Source organism: Lytechinus pictus, chromosome 2 (assembly GCF_037042905.1).
Source record: "Lytechinus pictus isolate F3 Inbred chromosome 2, Lp3.0, whole genome shotgun sequence".
Lineage (NCBI taxonomy): Eukaryota > Metazoa > Echinodermata > Echinoidea > Temnopleuroida > Toxopneustidae > Lytechinus > Lytechinus pictus.
The window spans coordinates 2476700-2494977 of NC_087246.1; the positions used below are offsets into that span (position 1 = coordinate 2476700).

At 34.4% G+C, this 18278-nt stretch overlaps 1 protein-coding gene across 1 annotated transcript; it reads right to left on the reverse strand.

Annotated features, from left to right (window-relative positions):
• Window positions 1-1839: 1839 nt before the first annotated feature.
• On the reverse strand, window positions 1840-11842 carry LOC135156079 (bile acid-CoA:amino acid N-acyltransferase-like). The gene is made up of 4 exons (XM_064107207.1): window positions 11724-11842; window positions 7127-7207; window positions 4164-4302; window positions 1840-3420 (listed from the first exon to the last, which is right to left on the reverse strand). The coding sequence occupies exons 1-4, from the start codon at window positions 11772-11774 to the stop codon at window positions 3302-3304; spliced, it is 390 nt and encodes a 129-aa protein (XP_063963277.1). The 5' UTR covers window positions 11775-11842; the 3' UTR covers window positions 1840-3301.
• Window positions 11843-18278: the final 6436 nt, after the last annotated feature.

Here is an 18278-nt window from a genome sequence, read left to right on the forward strand (position 1 = left end):
ATGATTCAGAAAAAATTGAACCAGTGGGATTCGAACCTGTCATCTACTGAATTCCAGTTCATCGTGATTTAGCCGTGAACCAGAATAGCCTGGTGGTTAAGTCGCTGCCCGGAAAGCAGTAGATGGCAGGTTCGAATCCCACTGGTTCCAATTTTTCTGACTTATGATTTTCATTACAGATCGAGCATGCGATCTTAAACACATAGGAGTTATGCCGAAAATGTGTTTACAAATTATAATTTCCTCCTATTAAAGCCTCTTTATTTACTATCTATTGTCCACGGCGGACTGCATTTGCATATTAATGAGTCAGAAAGAAGAGGATCGAGGGTATTTGAATTCCAATTCATCGTGATTTAGCCGTGAACCAGAATAGCCTGGTGGTTAAGTCCCTGCCCGGAAAGTAGTAGATGGCAGGTTCGAATCCCACTGGTTCCAAAAACATACTCCTTAAACATACAAGTGGAACGCCTCTGGCAGTCTCGCCTGCATTACGCAATTTAATATAGCAGCAGTGCTAACTTTGAAAAATACTATAAAATAATCATTCACAAAAACACCATTCATATAATGACATAATACCACGTTCATTGACCATAAATGACATTTGAACGGTGACTTAAGACTTGTCAACTACACCCATGTCCACATTTCATTCACTCTATCTATAAACTTTCAAAGTTATGATGGCAATTCAACAATTACCCCAACATGGCCTAATTTTATTGACCTTAACTGACCTTTGACCTTGGTTTTGTGACCTGAAACTCACAGGGGATGTTCAGTGATACTTGATTACTCTTATATCCCAAGTTTTATGAACTAGATCCATAAACTTTCAGAGTTAGGATGGTAATTCAACAAATACCCCCAACACAGCCAAAGTTCATTGACCTTTAATGACCTTTGACCATGGTCATGTGACCTGAAACTCGTACAGGATCTTCAGTGATACTTGATTACTCTTATGTCCAAGTTTAATGAACTAGATCCATAAACTTTCAGAGTTAGGATGGTAATTTAACAAATACCCCCAACACGGCCAAAGTTCATTGACCTTAAATGACCATTGACCATGGTCATGTGACCTGAAACTCGCACAGGATATTCAGTGGTACTTGATTAACCTAATGTCCAAGTTTCATGAACTAGATCCATAAACTTTCAAAGTTATGATGGTAATTCAACAAATACCCCCAACTTGGCCAAAGTTCATTGACCCTAAATGACCTTTGACCTTGGTCATGTGACCTGAAACTCAGGAAGGATGTTCACTAATACTTGATTAACCTTATGTCCAGGTTTCATGAACTAGATCCATAAATGTTTAAAGTTATGATAGTAATTCAACAAATACCCCCAACTTCACCAAAGTTCATTGACCCTAAATGACCTTTGACCTTGGTCACGTGACCTGAAACTCGAGCAGGATGTTCACTAATACTTGATTAACCTTATGCCCAAGTTTCATGAACTAGGTCCATACACTTTCTAGGTTATGATGTCATTTCAAAAACTTAACCTTCGGTTAAGATTTTGAAAATAATTCTCCCAACATGGTCAAAGTTCATTGACCCTAAATGACCTTTGACCTTGGTCATGTGACCTGAAACTCAGGCAGGATGTTCAGTAATATTTGATTAACTTTATGTCTAAGTTTCATGAACTAGGTCCATATACTTTCTAAGTTATGATGTCATTTCAAAAACTTAACCTTAGGTTAAGATTTGATGTTGACGCCGCCGCCGCCGCCGCCGCCGTCGCCGTCGGAAAAGCGGCGCCTATAGTCTCGCTCTGCTACGCAGGCGAGACAATAAGAGTTATGCCGAAAATTTGTTTACATATACAATATAATTTACAATTTTTTTACAATATATTAATTCAAAGAGTCATTAACATATTTTGTGGGACTCGTTGCATATTCATATGATGTCATTATATAAAACTATTATTTGCTTATGAAGTTGTGGTAATTGTTTCACACAATTAAGTCATAATGACTTTTTACAAAAAAAATGAAATATAGATGATAACCCTGTATATTTCTTTGCATAAAAATACCTCTTCTTGGCATTGAACCCTTACCTGAATTTTGTCATTTGTGTAAATGGCAAGACAGCTTCAAACTTTTCCTTCAAGGACTACATATACAAGTTACATGATACATTAAATTCTGCATTACTTCACCTTCCAGAAATTAAATAATCACCTTAAAGTTGAAACAAGTTTTAGACCAGGGGCCGAGTCAACATAAAGAATTTACGTACAGTTACATGTAATTTTTTTGTACACATTTAGTCACATACTCACACTTTTTCTTAAATGAAGAATTGAGAGCAAGTTGAATTTTGTATAACATGAAGGAATGTCTGTGGTCCCATCATTTTATGTCTTTATGGGAAGTATTTGCCTGTAGTTTATATTGCTCCAAAGGCGACATACTGATAAACAGATCAACGTATGACATGACTATTGTCATTATGCTATTGCTACTTTTGCTTTACAGCACCTTTAAAGTGGAAGCCAATCCATACAAGATGTTCTTTATAGTAGAATTTAAGATAATGCTCTAGCTTTAACGCTGAAAATTTCATCAAAGTTGGATGTAAAATAAGAAAGATATATTTTTAAGTTTTATGTAATTTTAACGAGACAGTTATTTGCAAATCCTGGTCGGTATGCAAATGGGTGACCAGAGACATCACCAATTCACTATTTCTTTTGTGTTTTATTTTGTGAAATATGAAATATGTAATTTTCTCCCCATTATATTGTGAAACAAAGCTTGACTCTTCATTATCATTTTATCATTTTTATTATTGAAATTAAAATCAGGGGTGTGAGTGGTCACAAACAAAAAGATTTGAAAAAAGCTTAAGAGTGTTGAAAAAAGCTGAAACAGAAAGAGCTCCCACAGTTTTTGTACAGAGGAAAACTAAAATAAGCTGAAATTAAGCTGAAAATCAAAACCAACAAAATCTGAAATTAGCTAAAAATCTGAACTCTCCCACCCCAGTAAAATTCTTGACAAGAGCAAGAAGTTTATGAATTCCCCTTATATTAGAAGCATTTTCTGAAAGTGATATTTACTGACTGTCAACTATCAGCTACTCTACTGAAATTCTTGCTTCTGATTGGCTCTGAGCTAACTTGTCAGTAAATATCAATGAAAAGAGGCTTCATGAAACTCCCATGAAAAGGTAGTCCTGAAAAGCACTAAAAACAGTGCTTTTGGTACTTGCAAATCTCTTGATCCAGTCCTGCTGACATATTTGTTAGTATTGTCATAATAGTGACTGGTTTATCTGTATGTTTGTGTTGGTTTGAGATGATGGTTGAAGTATTCTATCACTTTTCTCCAGGATTTCTCTACAGAGTGGGCATACAAGTGTGGCGTACCTCCCCAGGTAGTGAAATATGCTGGAGAAATAAACAGGGGGGGGGGGGACAAAAGACAACCAGGATTGTTATTAATCAAATCACTTATATCTCTATTCGATCAATAAGGAATATATCTCAGAAAAAAATATTAGAGGGGAAATGTACCCTGACCAAGTTTATCGTAAAAAAAATATAGAAAGAAATAATTTTTGAAAATTGGTGAAGGTTTGAGGTAAATCCATCGAAGATTAAGAATGTTATTAGAATTTCATTTTTTCTTTTGATTTGTGACGTCATATACCAGCAGCTGCCCGAAATGTCATGAAATATAAAATGAAAAAATTTCAATTATTTAAAGGTTCATGATTTTTTCTCTCTCTCTAAGGAGCTGGTGTGAAATAATTTGTCTGGTTATGTACTCAACATACAACAAAAACCATTTCCATTTAGAAAATGAAATTTCATTTATTTTTTCTATAAGATATATGGAGAAGCTCCTCACACATGAAGTCACACATCAAAAGTTTAAACTTCTAATTAATTTACTAACATTAATGGATTCTCCTTAAACCCTTCTCCAATGTTTTTTGTTTAATTTTTGGTATGAATTTAGGTAGCCTTTATGTAAATATTGACATTGGGTTGTTATCATGGACTAAAACTCTTCTTGGTAACCATAGAGTTATTTTTTTTAAATAAATATCTGTAAAAAAAAAAAATTGGTGGTTTGCAGGCAGGCCATTAACTTGACTAGCAATATCTCTTATCATGAATGTACTTACGACGGCGTACAGTAGGGAATTTGATAGAAGACTGTGTACAGATAGGCATATATGGTGCATCCAATAAGTGTCCTGCACCTTCTAGGTGGAATGTCTCCACCAAATCACCATTTCCTGCTTTCTTCATGGCAGATATAACCTACAAACAACAAATGCACAAAGATGTCATCTTTGCTTCTCTCATATTAAGGTTATAATACCAATATATAACACTTCTAGACTTTCATACTAATTAATTAATGATTAATAAAAAATTAATTGATGATTAATATAAAAAGAGCTACCTAGACAAAAGAAAAATTCAGCCCCTTTCAGAAAAAACTCGTCAACAACAAAATATCATTGATGATGACATGTATGCTGAAATAAGCACCCCTCAGGTTGTATGATTACATTACAACTTTTGAATAGCCAAGGCTTTATACAGTTAAACATTTAACTAAGTGGTTCAGAGTATGCATCAACCAGTAAAAGTTGATAAATCTATATATTATGATCAATCAATTTTTAAACCAATCCATGATAATTCTAATCGGTGAACACTCTCTATGACACTGTTATAAGAAAAAAAGAAATTAAGACTCTGTATTTAATAACAGATATCACTCCAACTTGTTTTGAAACAATAGATCATTTCAACATAATGTAGAATATAATAACACTAATTGTTTTTTGTATTTTTAACAGAGTGGGTGTATAAGTTTGCACATGATGACGATTTTTTATCAGTTTGTACTGAACGCAGTACTCAATTACCTTGCATAAAACTTGAGACAAATTGCTTAGGATATTGGGCATTAGGATGATTTGATTTTAAACTGCGTTGACTTGCACCACTTAAAAAGCAAATGATATTAGTTGCATCCCATTAGGTATCTAAATAGAGTCAGCTCATAACATGATGATGTAGTATAATGAATCATGATTAATTAATCATGTATGTAGTCTCCGACTTGTGTGATCCTAAAATTTAATCAGATGATAGAGGTTCCAACTTGGAACGACAAGCTATATTACCGACATTTAACATAATACTATTTACCTTGCCATTCCAAAGTAAAAATTGCAGAGGCCAACACTTTTGTTTAATTCATGTATGCTCTTATCTATGAACCCAGGATATATTTATCCAACCAAATTTACGTGAGGGCGATTCCACAAAGTGTGCGAATCTGACCAGCTATATGCAGAATCAGCGGCGTAACAGGGGTCGGTGGCCAGGGGGGGGGCAAGAGCCAAAATTTTCCCGGTCATATCATGGAACAGGCAATGGCGTCTTAAGGCAAAAATTTTGAGGGGGCGATATGGCGTATCGGGCAAATATATATATATATATAAGCGAGCGAGCGAGCAAAAATTTTTTGACATTTTTATTGCAAAAATCAAATTTTGTGATAGATTTTGACATAATGTTAAAAAGATGATATCATATTCACCCTCCTCTCTTTCCTTTTTTCTCTGTTTTTTGTACGCCACGGTGAGCAGGATTTTTGTTATGATTGTGAGCATCAGGGCGAAGCTCTATATGCTCGAGGGGGCTGAGTATGGCGCTTCTGGCAAGAAGTAGCTTAATTTAGGTCCCGAGCGAGCGAAGCGAGCGAGATAAAAAATCACTTTTTCATGAGAATCTAACATGAAGATAGATTTTAACGTGATATTCAGAAAAATATAATACACTTTCCTTTCTTTCCTCATTTTTTTTTTTTGGTTGTAGAACTTTTGGGGGCCATGGTCCAAACTCATCCATATAACAGTGCTTTATGGGTGGGGTCCAAGGCAGAGCCCCGGAACCTCTTGATATCAAAGCCATTTTAAACCTTACAGATGGCCACTTATTTTAATCAAATTGCGTGTATATTTATATAGATTTAACACAACACATAAATTCAATGCAGTTGTGTATCGTAATCATCCAAATATTGTGAGGGGCACACCATAGCAAATGTGGGAAAAATTGTAAAAAGTCACCAGCGAGCGAAGCGAGCCAGAAAAAAAGGCCTGTTAAAATGAAATTATAATTATGTGATAGATTTTTACATCATTTTAGCAAATATCATATCATATATTTTTTTCATTCATCTCATTTCGCTGCCTCCTTTATTTTCTTTTATTTCCCCTTGGCTGTGGAACCACCCCCGGTACGCCAGTGCTTCAACGTAAAGCTTAATGCAGGAAGGGTCCATATAGGGGCCCGTTATAGAACCCATTAAAGGTTACAGATGAAGAGCCCCCACTGCACGGGGTCTTGACTCTTATTTGGAGATTTAGCAAGTTTATGACAGACTTTCATACGACATTATGCTATATACCATCCATTTTTCTTCCCGCTCGTTATCTCAATCCTCGGCAGCCCGGTAGTGTACTTTATCTTGTCCCTGTTCTTTATTTTCCAATTTAGATTTTGGCTAATTCCATTTTGCCTTTATTTCCCGCTTTTGTTTGCCTTTTTGTCATCTTTAATTTATTTCCCTGTCTTACTAATCATGCTAATGTATTTGTATATCGGGGCGAACTGTTCTTTCTCACTTGTTGTTTTTTTCCTTCCTTTTCCCGTTATCTTTCCGTTTTCCCTTTTTTAAAATGTTTTTTCTTAGTTTTCTTTTCCCTTTTCCTTTCCCCTTTCCCTTTTTTTCTTTCCTTTCCCTTTCCCTTCCCCCTTTTTTTTTTTTCTTTTTCCCGTTTTTTTTTTCCCGGTGAGCTCCGCCAGGGGGGGGGGGGGGCAGCTTGCCCCCCTGCCCCCCCCCCCCGCCTGTTACGCCACTGTGCAGAATCTGCCTGAAATGAAAAGTCTCTGAATTGTGCTTCATATGGAAAGGTCTAAATAAGATAACCGGGGATCGTGAAGTTTCCCATGTGAAGCAATTGCAACTTATTACCCCAGAGGTTAATGAAAATTTCATGCAAGGCTTTGGATAATAATTTGAACCTTCTGGGAGCCCAAGGAAAATGATTATGATCCATACCTCTAACATGCGCTCTTTGGATGGTTGGTATTGGTCATCTTCAGCAACGAGGAAGAGAGAAGGCACTGAGAGATTCTCAATCTGTAAGGATGACAATATAGATAGTACTAATATGTGTAAAAGGTAAACAAGAACAGGGCTGCCACTCTTGATTTTAGCAACCTTTACTCATGAAAACGCTCCCAATCAAAGTCATGATTTTATTGGAACTCATTAACCCTATGTAACGGGGGGTGGGGATGGGGTGGGAAAGGCCCTCCTCCTTTTTGTGATAAATCTGTCACGCGAAAAAATCATACCACGATGTTTCATGACTATTGCAAATTTTAAATCTCTTGCAACTTTTAAGAGCACATTTTTCGAAACCCAGCTGCGTGCTTCCAAAGTTGCGCAAAATTTTGTATGTGTATGTCAGACCCAAAATTACTTAAAAACGTGACTTCGTGTACAAATCCAATGGAAAAAATGTAGCTAAAATTCATTAATGTATCAGTGTTACTCTTAATGATAAAAAGTTGAACACCTCTAGCAATCTCGCCAACATGCATTACGCAATGCAATTCTGACTTTAAAACTTGTGAAAAATTATTCACAAACACACCATTCACATGATTATAAAATACTATGCTCATTGTCCCGTAATGACCTTGATCATGCAACCCGAAACTTATGCAAGATGGTCAATGATACTTGATTACTCGTATGTCTACATTTTAATGAACTAGATCAATAAACTTTCAAAGTTATGATGGCAATTCAACAAATACCCCAAACATAGCCAATGTTCAATGACCCTAAATGACCTTTGACCTATGTCATGTGACCTGAAACTAGCATGGGATGTTCAGGGATACTTGCTCTTATGTCTAAGTTTCATGTACTGTATCCATAATGTTTTAAAGTAATGATTCCACAAATACCCCAACATGGCCTAAGTCCGTTGACCCTAAATGACCTTTGACCTCGGTCATGTGACCCAAAACTCAGGATGTTCAGTTACCCTTATGCCCAAAACTCATGAACTAGATCCATAAACTTTCAAAGTTATGACGATATTTCAAAAACTTAATCTTGGATAATTTTTCGATATTGATTCCCCCTACATGGTCTCAGTTCATTGACCCTAAATGACCTTTGCCCTTTGTCATGTGACCTGAAATTTAGGCAGGATGTTTAGTAATACTTGATTACCTTTATGTTCAGGTTTCATGAACTAGGTCCATATACTTTCTAAGTTAACTTTCTAACTGAACCTTGGTTAAAATTTCAATGTTGACGACGCCGCCGAGTCGCTGCAGTCAGAAAAGCGGCAACAACAGTCTCGCTCTGCTATGCATGCGAGACAAACGGCAATTCATTGAAAGGATAATAGTCCAGGATAGGCCCCATAGACAAGGGGTCGAACCTTGTTTTTTTAGATATACAATGTTTTTTTATGGTTTCTTGTCAATTCGAGGGTGCTGATTCCGAATCTGAATGATGCCACTCTTGTAACCTTGAGCATTTTCCGCAAATTGGCAAAATCCAATATGGCCGCCAAAATATGCAAATTACCCATGAAAATCATAAAATTGCCAACACATTAGCTATAAAATGCATGTAGTTGTTGTGCAGAAGTGAAATACCAATTGGAAAAGCGATATTTGACAAAATATTTATTTTATTGATACTCAAAATGGCCGCCATAACCCCTGTATACTTTATTATGTAGAATATGAATGGGGAAAATATTTTTTCAAACAAGAGCACTATTATTGCATGTGATTGTGACCTGCGAGTGGACTACTGTCTGAAAACATGACTATTAACAAAACTATGTCATTTGTATACTATCTAATGTGATAAATGCTGTATTATGATATTCAAAATGGCTGTCATAGACCCCTTATACTGTGTACAATATATAAAAGGGGACAAATAATTTTCACAACCTTTGAATTTGTTTGACTTTAAAATGCCAATAACTGCGAAATATTGGTGTAACACTGTCTGACAACAAGGATTTCTAACGAAACATATCATTTCCCTTGCAATTTCGATAATTATGCTGCATGTTGACATTCAAAATGGCTGCCATAGGCCCTATCTGTATTATGAACAAAGCGAATGAAGAAACTAATTTTCACAAGAGTAAAAACAATAAAGTGAATGTAATTGTAATCTATACGAGTGAAATATTGTCTAAACACATGATTTCTGGCGAAACATATCATTTCATTTTTCATGCATGAGATAAATGCTGTATTGTAAAATTCAAAATGGCCCCTATGGGCCCTTACAGTATTATCTACAATGTAAATGGGGACAAATACTTTTGAAAGAATTAGGATTTGCCTGACTATGAAATCCATATAATTCTGTTGTATAAGGAAAATATTGTTTGAAAACGTGATTTTTTTAAATGAAATATAACATTTCCTCTCCCATTGGTGATAAATACTGTATTTTGACTTTCAAAACGGCCGCACAAGCCCCTACAAATTCTGTAACATGCGTATAGGGAAACTAATCATCGCCATAATGAGAACCAAAAACGCACGTAACTATGTGATGTATAGGTAAAATTTGGTCTTGAACATGATTTCTGACTAAATACATCACATAATGGTTGAGAAGGTAATAAAGGCCTTACTTTGAAATTCAAAATTGCTGCCATAGCCCAAAGTAGTATGTACATTGTAACTGGGGACAGATAATTGTGACAAAATTTTTACTATGAAAATGGCTTAATTTTGATGTAAGTGTTAAGTATTGTCTAAACCCAATGATTTCTAACGAAATATATCATAGCTTGTGTCATAAAGGTGATGAATGCAGCCTTTTAAAAATGAAAAATGGCCGCCATAGTCCCTTATCTTAATATGTAAAATTTGAATGGGGAAAGATAATTTCCAAAAAGAAACATATTGCAGCCATTTTGAAATTTAAATATAGCATTTATCACCTAAATAACATAAGAAATGATCTATTTGGTTACAAAATCATATTTTCAGACGATATTTCACTCATACATGCAACACCATTTAGTCAAGCAAAGCCAAATTCTGTTAAAATTATATGTTCCCATTCACAAAGTACATAATAGGCCTACTGTTAGGGCCTGTAGCGGCCATTTTGACTTTCAAAATACATTATTTATCACCTACCTGGCAGAATGAATGATATATCTTGTTAGGAATTATGTTTTCAGACAATATTTTACTCTTAAATCACAATTATATGCATGTTATGGTGCTGACTCATGTGAAAATTGGTTTCCCAGATCGATTGTACATAATACAGTCAATGTCTTTTGGCGGCCATTTTGAAAGTAAAAATACAATATTTAACACAAATATGAAACCCGAATAATATATTTCGTTGCAAATTATATTTGAAGACAGTATTCCACTAATTTACCACAAAAAATACGTTTTAGTGCTCACCTTGTGATTGTTTTTGTCCTCCCTCACATCGTAGATCATAATTTTAGGGCCTTTGGCGGTCATATTAAATATCAAAATACAGGGTTTATCACATACATGGCATGTTAAATAATAAATTTCGTTAACAAAAATGTTTTTAGTCAGTATTCCACTCGTTTATCTCAACAAAATGCATTTTAGTGCTCACTCTTGTGATTTTTTTTGTGTCACCATTCACATTGTACATAATAGTGTTAGGGCTTTTGAAGGCCATTTTGAATATCAAAATACAGGATTTATCACATAACTGACATAACAAATGATATATATCGTTAGCAATCATGTTTACAGACATTGCTTCACTCATAGATCATAATTACTTGCATTTCAGTGCTCAATTTTGTAAAAATTAATTTTCCCCATTCATATTGTACAGGGGTCTATGATGGCGGCCATTTTGATATCAAGAAAATAAATATTTTGACAAAAATCATTTTTTCAGATATTATTCCACTCCGGCAGCACAATTGCATGTACTTTAAAGCCAATGTGTGGACAATTTTATGATTTTCATGGGTAATTTGAATATTTTGGCGGCCATATTGGATTTTGCCAATTTGCAGAAAATGCTCAAGCTTACACGAGTGGCATCATTCAGATTCGGAATCAGCACCCTCGAATTGACAAGAAACCATCAAAAAACATTGTATATATAAAAAAACAAGGTTCGACCCCTTCTATCCTGGACTATAAGATAGTGTCACCAACGAGTCCTTGTCGAAAAAAACTATGACAAAGTCAAGAAAAATATTTTAAAAAATTAAGAAAAAATTGCTGATTTTGCCAAGAATCCTGCGAAGTATCCAAATAAAAATTTAGCAGTTTTAGATAAATATTTAAAGATTTACAGCCGAATTCAATGACCTCATGCAAAGCATAATTTTTTTTTTAATATGAAAGATTTTGGTACAAAATATTACGTCATGGCTTACGGGCGTACCAATTTTTGTCGCGATCACTATGCAATCAATAACAGAGATCTGATGGGGGAGGCAATATTAACCCCCCTCCCCCGGCTACGCAATATAAAAATAGTCTGAGCTTTATAGGGTTAAAGTAACTAGTCCCTACACAATGAGCATAAATCTTTACATTTCACATTCTACACTTAAAATGTTGAATGAACAACTTACTGGAGGACGGATATCTTTTATTTGGTCTGCAAGAAGAAGAACGTTTTTCATAGTTTCATAGTCCTTGCAGTAAAACCATGTATACCCATCCTTTATGTACGTTCCTGTAAATAATTCAAGAGGCCTGCATAAAAAAAATGGGCATGCTTAAAGGAGACATCCAAAGAATCAAAAGTATTTTATAATGACTTTATGTGGTCATCATTGTAAAGGGGAAGTATTACTAATCAGATATATAACTTCACTTTTCAAAATAGTGATCAGAGATTGCAGAAATCAGCTCTCAAAAATGATTTATTTTCATGCCATATTTCTGCCTTCCACCGGTCCTCTTGCGAGCTCCAGCTGAGTGACGTCACACAATGAGCAGTGAGCAGCTGAGTTGACAGCAGCCCATTAGAGACGATCTTTCCAATCAGCGTTTTTTGCTCTTAGAATTGTTTATTCCTCTTAAGATTGGTCTTGTTATATAGATAAAAGTTTGAATTTACTGAACAGTGAAAAAAAGTGCACATTTAACGTATTTTGGTAACCGATATTTAGCTTAAATTTTTTTTTTTTTTTCAAGAAATATATGTGAATAAACAAAGCATATTTTCACGTAGAAATCACACTTGCGTCACATTAATGTTATAGTCAATATAAAGCATAGACATTCTTCTTTATGACTGAACAAAAATTATGAAATTTCATTAAGTAGCAAAGTCAGGAAGCACAAAAAAAACACGGCAATATCCATCGCGAAATTACTGAAATTGCAGTTGAATTGCCGAAGCATTATTAGGAAACAGCGGCGAGCGGACTTTCTTTCATATATCTTAAAAATGCCTTCCTGTTAGGGCGATGGTCTGTGGCCAAATGCGTTGGCCGTTGTTTTGTCATGTGCGAGGACCCTGGTTCGAAACTCGTTTTTTTTTTTTTCTGGGTATTTTTTTTTTATTCCTTCCCCGTCCCTACCCATCTTTTTTTTCTCTTTTTATTTTCTTGTGAAATTCTATTCAGACCTGTATTTATCAAATCTTGCTTCTTAATTGCTGCTTTTGATTTTCAAGTTCTTGATTAGATTATTTCTACTCTTATTTGGGATGGGAGGGGTAGAGTTAAAAGTCAAGTCCACATCAACTAAAAATTATTTGAATAGAGTGATTTCCCTTGTTGTTTTTACTCAAAACAGTCATATACACAAAACAATGATATGCAAATTAGAGTTGTCACTCACATCACATTCGTTTCTATTTTTTGTGGCATTTTGTTTTTTATTCTTTGCAGATTTGACGATAGGAAACTCTTCATCTGATCACAATAGGTTATATTTACGGAACTGTTAAAATAGTAATTATATAAATTTGAATCAAAGTTTTTATGAAATTTCCTGCAATATCTTGTTATTTTTCTTTAAATTCAAATGAATTTTTGATTGCGTGGACTTCTCCTTTACTCTTAATGTAGGGAATGCATAGCAAAATTTATCCAGAAACAAAATTGTCTTAGAATATGCAAATCAGTAATTGGACACATATGTTCACTTTTCTTTCATCCAGGCCACTTCCTCACATCCACCAGGCTTTCAGTCTTATAACAAAAATGATAAACCATCACACAACATTCACAGTGCTTCACAATAAATATTTCACTTCTGTTCATACATGCAATAAATATTGTGGAAAACAAATAAAAGGCGTACCCATATTCAAATACCGTTTAAAAGGACAAATATATTATACCTTTCGAGAAAAATCAGCACGTTAAATATCTGATAACAAAACATAATTATGGGGCACTGCAAGAAACTTATGTTCAATTGCAAATCAAGCGTAAGTCTTAAATTCAAATTCAAGCGTAATAAGGTCGAGTTGCAATCGCAATTCAACTACATGTTTAATCAAAGGACTTACCCTTGATTTGGGACGTGTGATTGAGTATAACATTTCTCGCAAAATGCCCTAGTAACATTAAAATTGTTCTTTCTTTTTAAATTGTGTGTTATTATTTTTGACAAGCTGTATTCCTGTCCAAGTCAAATTTCTTAGTTCTCTCCAAAACTGTGCTCAAAATTGTTTCCAAGATTGATAAAGAATTTTTTTCTTTTGTATCATTATCAGTCCACAACTTGCAAACCGTAGGTCCTGGAAAGAGTGAAGAAAAAAATGGCTATATCCAAATCATAGTAAAAGGACATGATGGAATCTCCCAGATTGAGGTAGCAAGCCGAGACCAGAAGTCACCAGAGTCAGCAATTGTGCAGATCTGTGTGTAGAAGAGAGAAAAAAAGAAATAGTTTAAATAATCAAATCAAAGTATGAATTTAATTATCGTGATGATTGATGACGTGCGGTGGCATGTAATTCCCGGTCAACAACAAATGATAGTAGGTTTAGACACCTGAAAAGTTCCACTCAGAACACTGGTGCTCTACCTCAAGTGATGTTTGTGTAGGCCCCACTCCACTTCACTACCGCTACACTACCGCACATGTACGCCACACCTACCCGGGTAGGTGTGTAGCGTAGTGTAGGCTGTAGCAGTACTCCAGTAGTGAAGTGGAGACTACACGAACATCACTTGACCCTTACAAAAAATTCCTGCAGTACTTTAGTGGTACTCTGTTGTACCTGTGTGATACTTCTGTCATACACGACAGTACCGCAGAATTACCACAGGACTTTTGTGGTATCACTCTGTGATAGTTCTGTCATACTTCTGTGGTACATGAAAATATGAAAATTTCCTGCAATACCTTAATTGTTCTCTGTCGTACCTGTGTGATACTTCTGTTGTACAAAACTGTATACAGAATTACCACAGGACTTTTGTGGTATCACTCTGTGATAGTTCTGTCATACTTCTGTGGTACATGAAAATATGAAAATTTCATGCAATACCTTAATGGTACTCTGTCGTACCTGTGTGATACTTCTGTTGTACATAACTGTATACAATATCACTCTGTGATAGTTATGTCGTACTTCTGTTGTACATGAAAATTCTAAAATATCCTGCAGTACTTCTATGACAACCCTGCGATACTTCTGTTGTATATGAACATTTTTTAAATTTCCTGCAGTACTCCTATTACTACGCACTTCTATGGAAACCCTGTGATACTTCTGTGGTACATGAACATTTTGAAATTTCCTGCAGTACTCGATCCTATTAAGGACGTTCCACAGTTAAAGTAAAATCCATGTCATTTTCACCAAACTTTGCACATAGATACTTTAGAACCTTAATATTTGAAATATGCAAAAATTAACATAGGTCCATGTGCTTGATTTTCTGCTATAGAGCTTCAAAGTTCACCCAAATTGATGTTCTTAAGAATTGCGCATTCAAAAGAATCTGGCATTTTTAGACCTCCCAAGATTACTACAATGAGTTTAAACCTCTATTACTCAGTCAAAATACATGAAAAAGTCATCAAATTTCGCAAGAGAGTTAATAATTGTATCGTTATAATGGAGAATCTATTTATAGTGCTATTTGTTTGCAATTTTAAGTTTAACAGCGCTGTCATTTCTTTAAAAAGGCGTAAACGATAACAAAATCCCAATCTAAAAAATGTAAAATTTCAGTAACAAACTACAAACGTACAATAAATGCTGCATTTTATTCAAAATCCATGTCATTTTCACCAAAATTTGCAGAGTTGTAGAGAAAGGTATACCTAAGAGGTACAAACATTAAAAAATAGGGGTTCATGTGCTTGTTTTTAAACTATCAGCATTTTTATTAGAGCAAATGTGCTTTTTAAAACACCAAAAATGCGCCGAATGCTTTGTATCTATGTGAAGAAAAAAATCAAAACCACTCTACCATGTATTCAAACTTGGGGGTAATATTCGTGATTCTTGGCAGCAATGCAGAGTAAAGTATTTTGAAATTGTAGAATTTTTTTTTGGAATGGTCCATGGAACAATTCCATTTTTTAGCTTCATGAAATGACGCATCGGATCTGCAGTTAAAGTGCAGAAGATGAGAAAAATTAGCTCATACCCATAGCTAATTAATCACCTGTTCATCCATTGTGACGTCAGCGCGCAGAGTGTAAACTATGCGCAGATCATAATGCGCACAAACATAACTGTGGAACGTCCTTAAAGGCACTTCTATGTGATACTTCTGTGATACTTCTGTGGTAAATGAAAATTTTGAAATTTCCTGCAGGACTCAATTAGGCACTTCTAAAATTCTATGGCAACCCCAGTGCTATACTTTCAAAATTTCCTGCGGTACTTTTCATGCAGCCACCCCAGAAATATGACTGAAACTGTATCACAGACGTTATGGTGTATTTTCTGTGGTACATGAAAAATTTAGTTTCCTTCAGTACTTGCATGGAAGCCCTGTTTGTACCACAGACTAATTTTTTTTATTTCCAGTGAGGGATTTATCTTTTTTCTTCAGTTTCGGGAGCTAGAGGTCAGTGGGGTATTGAGTCTTATATTTTAAAAAGGCCATAAGGCTTAAAAGGGCACCATTCATTTTAAAAAGTACAATTTTTATATGAAAATTTAATTTTGTGATAGCTAGATTGTGACATATAGGCCCTATTTGAAAATTATATTTCACCCTGTCCCATTGTGTAGGTCTATATCAGCGAGGGGGGGGGTTATGCCTACTGAGACTCAGAGGTTTTAAGTTTGATAGCTTCTATTTCTACGAGAAAGGGTACTATACGTACTAGATCAAAACTAGGAGCAAAGCGCGAACTGAAAAATGCGAAAAATTATTGACCCCAAAATGGGCAACTTATATTTTGAGGACTCTTGTTCGTTTTCAGGGTTATTTCTTTTTCATGCGCTCTTTTAAATTTCAATTATCATTTGTTTTGTTTGTTCGCCACTTATTTTTCATAAAAAAACAGGATGAATAATAAAAAATAAAAGGGTACGTGTTGAAACATACAGGACACACCTAACACCCTTAGAGCTTAATGGTTGTGAGGAAGCCGGGTTGAATTTCAAAGAGATATTGTAATGAATAAAAACATAAGCATGAACGTATTATTCTACTTCATCCATCTCTTTCTAACAATACAAGAAAATAATTGAAGGGGAGGTCAAGGCTAGAGATAATCAATAAATAGAGTAAAATTCACAGAGCAAAATGCTTAAAATTTATTCAAAATCGGATGACAAATAACGAAGTTAAGTTGAATTTTAAGTATTTGCAATATTCCCATGAAACAGTTTTATTTAGGCATGTCTCATGAATATTAATTAGGTGGGCTGATGATGTCATATCCCATGTTCTTTTGTACATTATATGAAATTAGGTTTATTCAACATATTTCTACCAAGAACTTAAACAATTGGAATGACAACTGATTAACCGCATTAGTTATTTAATGCAGCAACTTCATTACAATGGAGACACATTATTTACACATGTATTGAAAAAATTAGATAATCATAATTTCATATCTAACATTAAAAAAGGAAAATGGGAATGTCACATCATCAGCCCACCAAATGAATATTCATGACGATGTGCACACTATCTGTTTTCACAAAATATTGATAAACAATTAACATAAGAAAGTTCAGCGTTGAATGTTGATTAAAAAATAAATCTCAGTTAAAATGCTATCTAAGATTTTGTTTTACATGTTTGATAACCAAGTTTTAATGCGATACTAGCCCCTTGAAGTTTTTATTGCGAGAAAATACATTTTTCCAAGTTTCCCATCTATTTTTTTATTTATTTTTTTTTAGTAAAAAGGACCTATTTTCTTACAAATATATTTTACAAATAGAATTACTTCAATATTTGTTCTCCTATTCACAATATTTTTTCTATTTTACAGGTGGAATAGGATAAACTAAAAATAGGATATTTAATTTCCATTTTAAGGCCTATTTTTTTTTCTTTATATCACCGGTTTATATCTTTGCAACCTTGCAATATGTTAGCCAGGCTGGTTTATATCTATTTCTTTTTAAATCAAATAAATTTGTATATTTTCAATCTATTTTTATGATGCGAGGCTATATATAGTTTGTAAATATGTTTTTTAATTGCAAGAACAATCTTGTATCTCTGTTGACATATGATGGCAGTTTATTTTGCTTCTTTTTTCTAATTTGTATGAAGTTTGTATCTATATATTTTCAAACTATTTTCCATCCTTAAAGTGTCACGACCGATGTAATATTATTTTTTTTACCTCGTTGGCAAAGTTATTATCTTTTCTTATGTTTCGCTTTAAAATGGTATCTTTATATTTGCTTGTCTTGCTCCTCCACCCCTTATCAAAATACCCTGCCGGCACTTGATCTATAAGATTATTTTCTTGTACTACTTGAACCTTATAAAGGGATCTTTCCTTCGATCGCAAGAAAGGATAAAATGTGTGTTTTTGAAAATAAATAAAATGAAAAATACATAGGATTGGAGCTGTGATTTTCCTCATTGCTTTCTTTGTCATCCTACTTGCATACTAGTAGGCCTATATAACATATTTTCAGTAAAAGCCCTGGTTTTAAATTGTGAGACATGTTTTTAAATCCTATCCTTATATTAAAAAAAAGAATAAAGAGAAAGAAAAAATTAAAA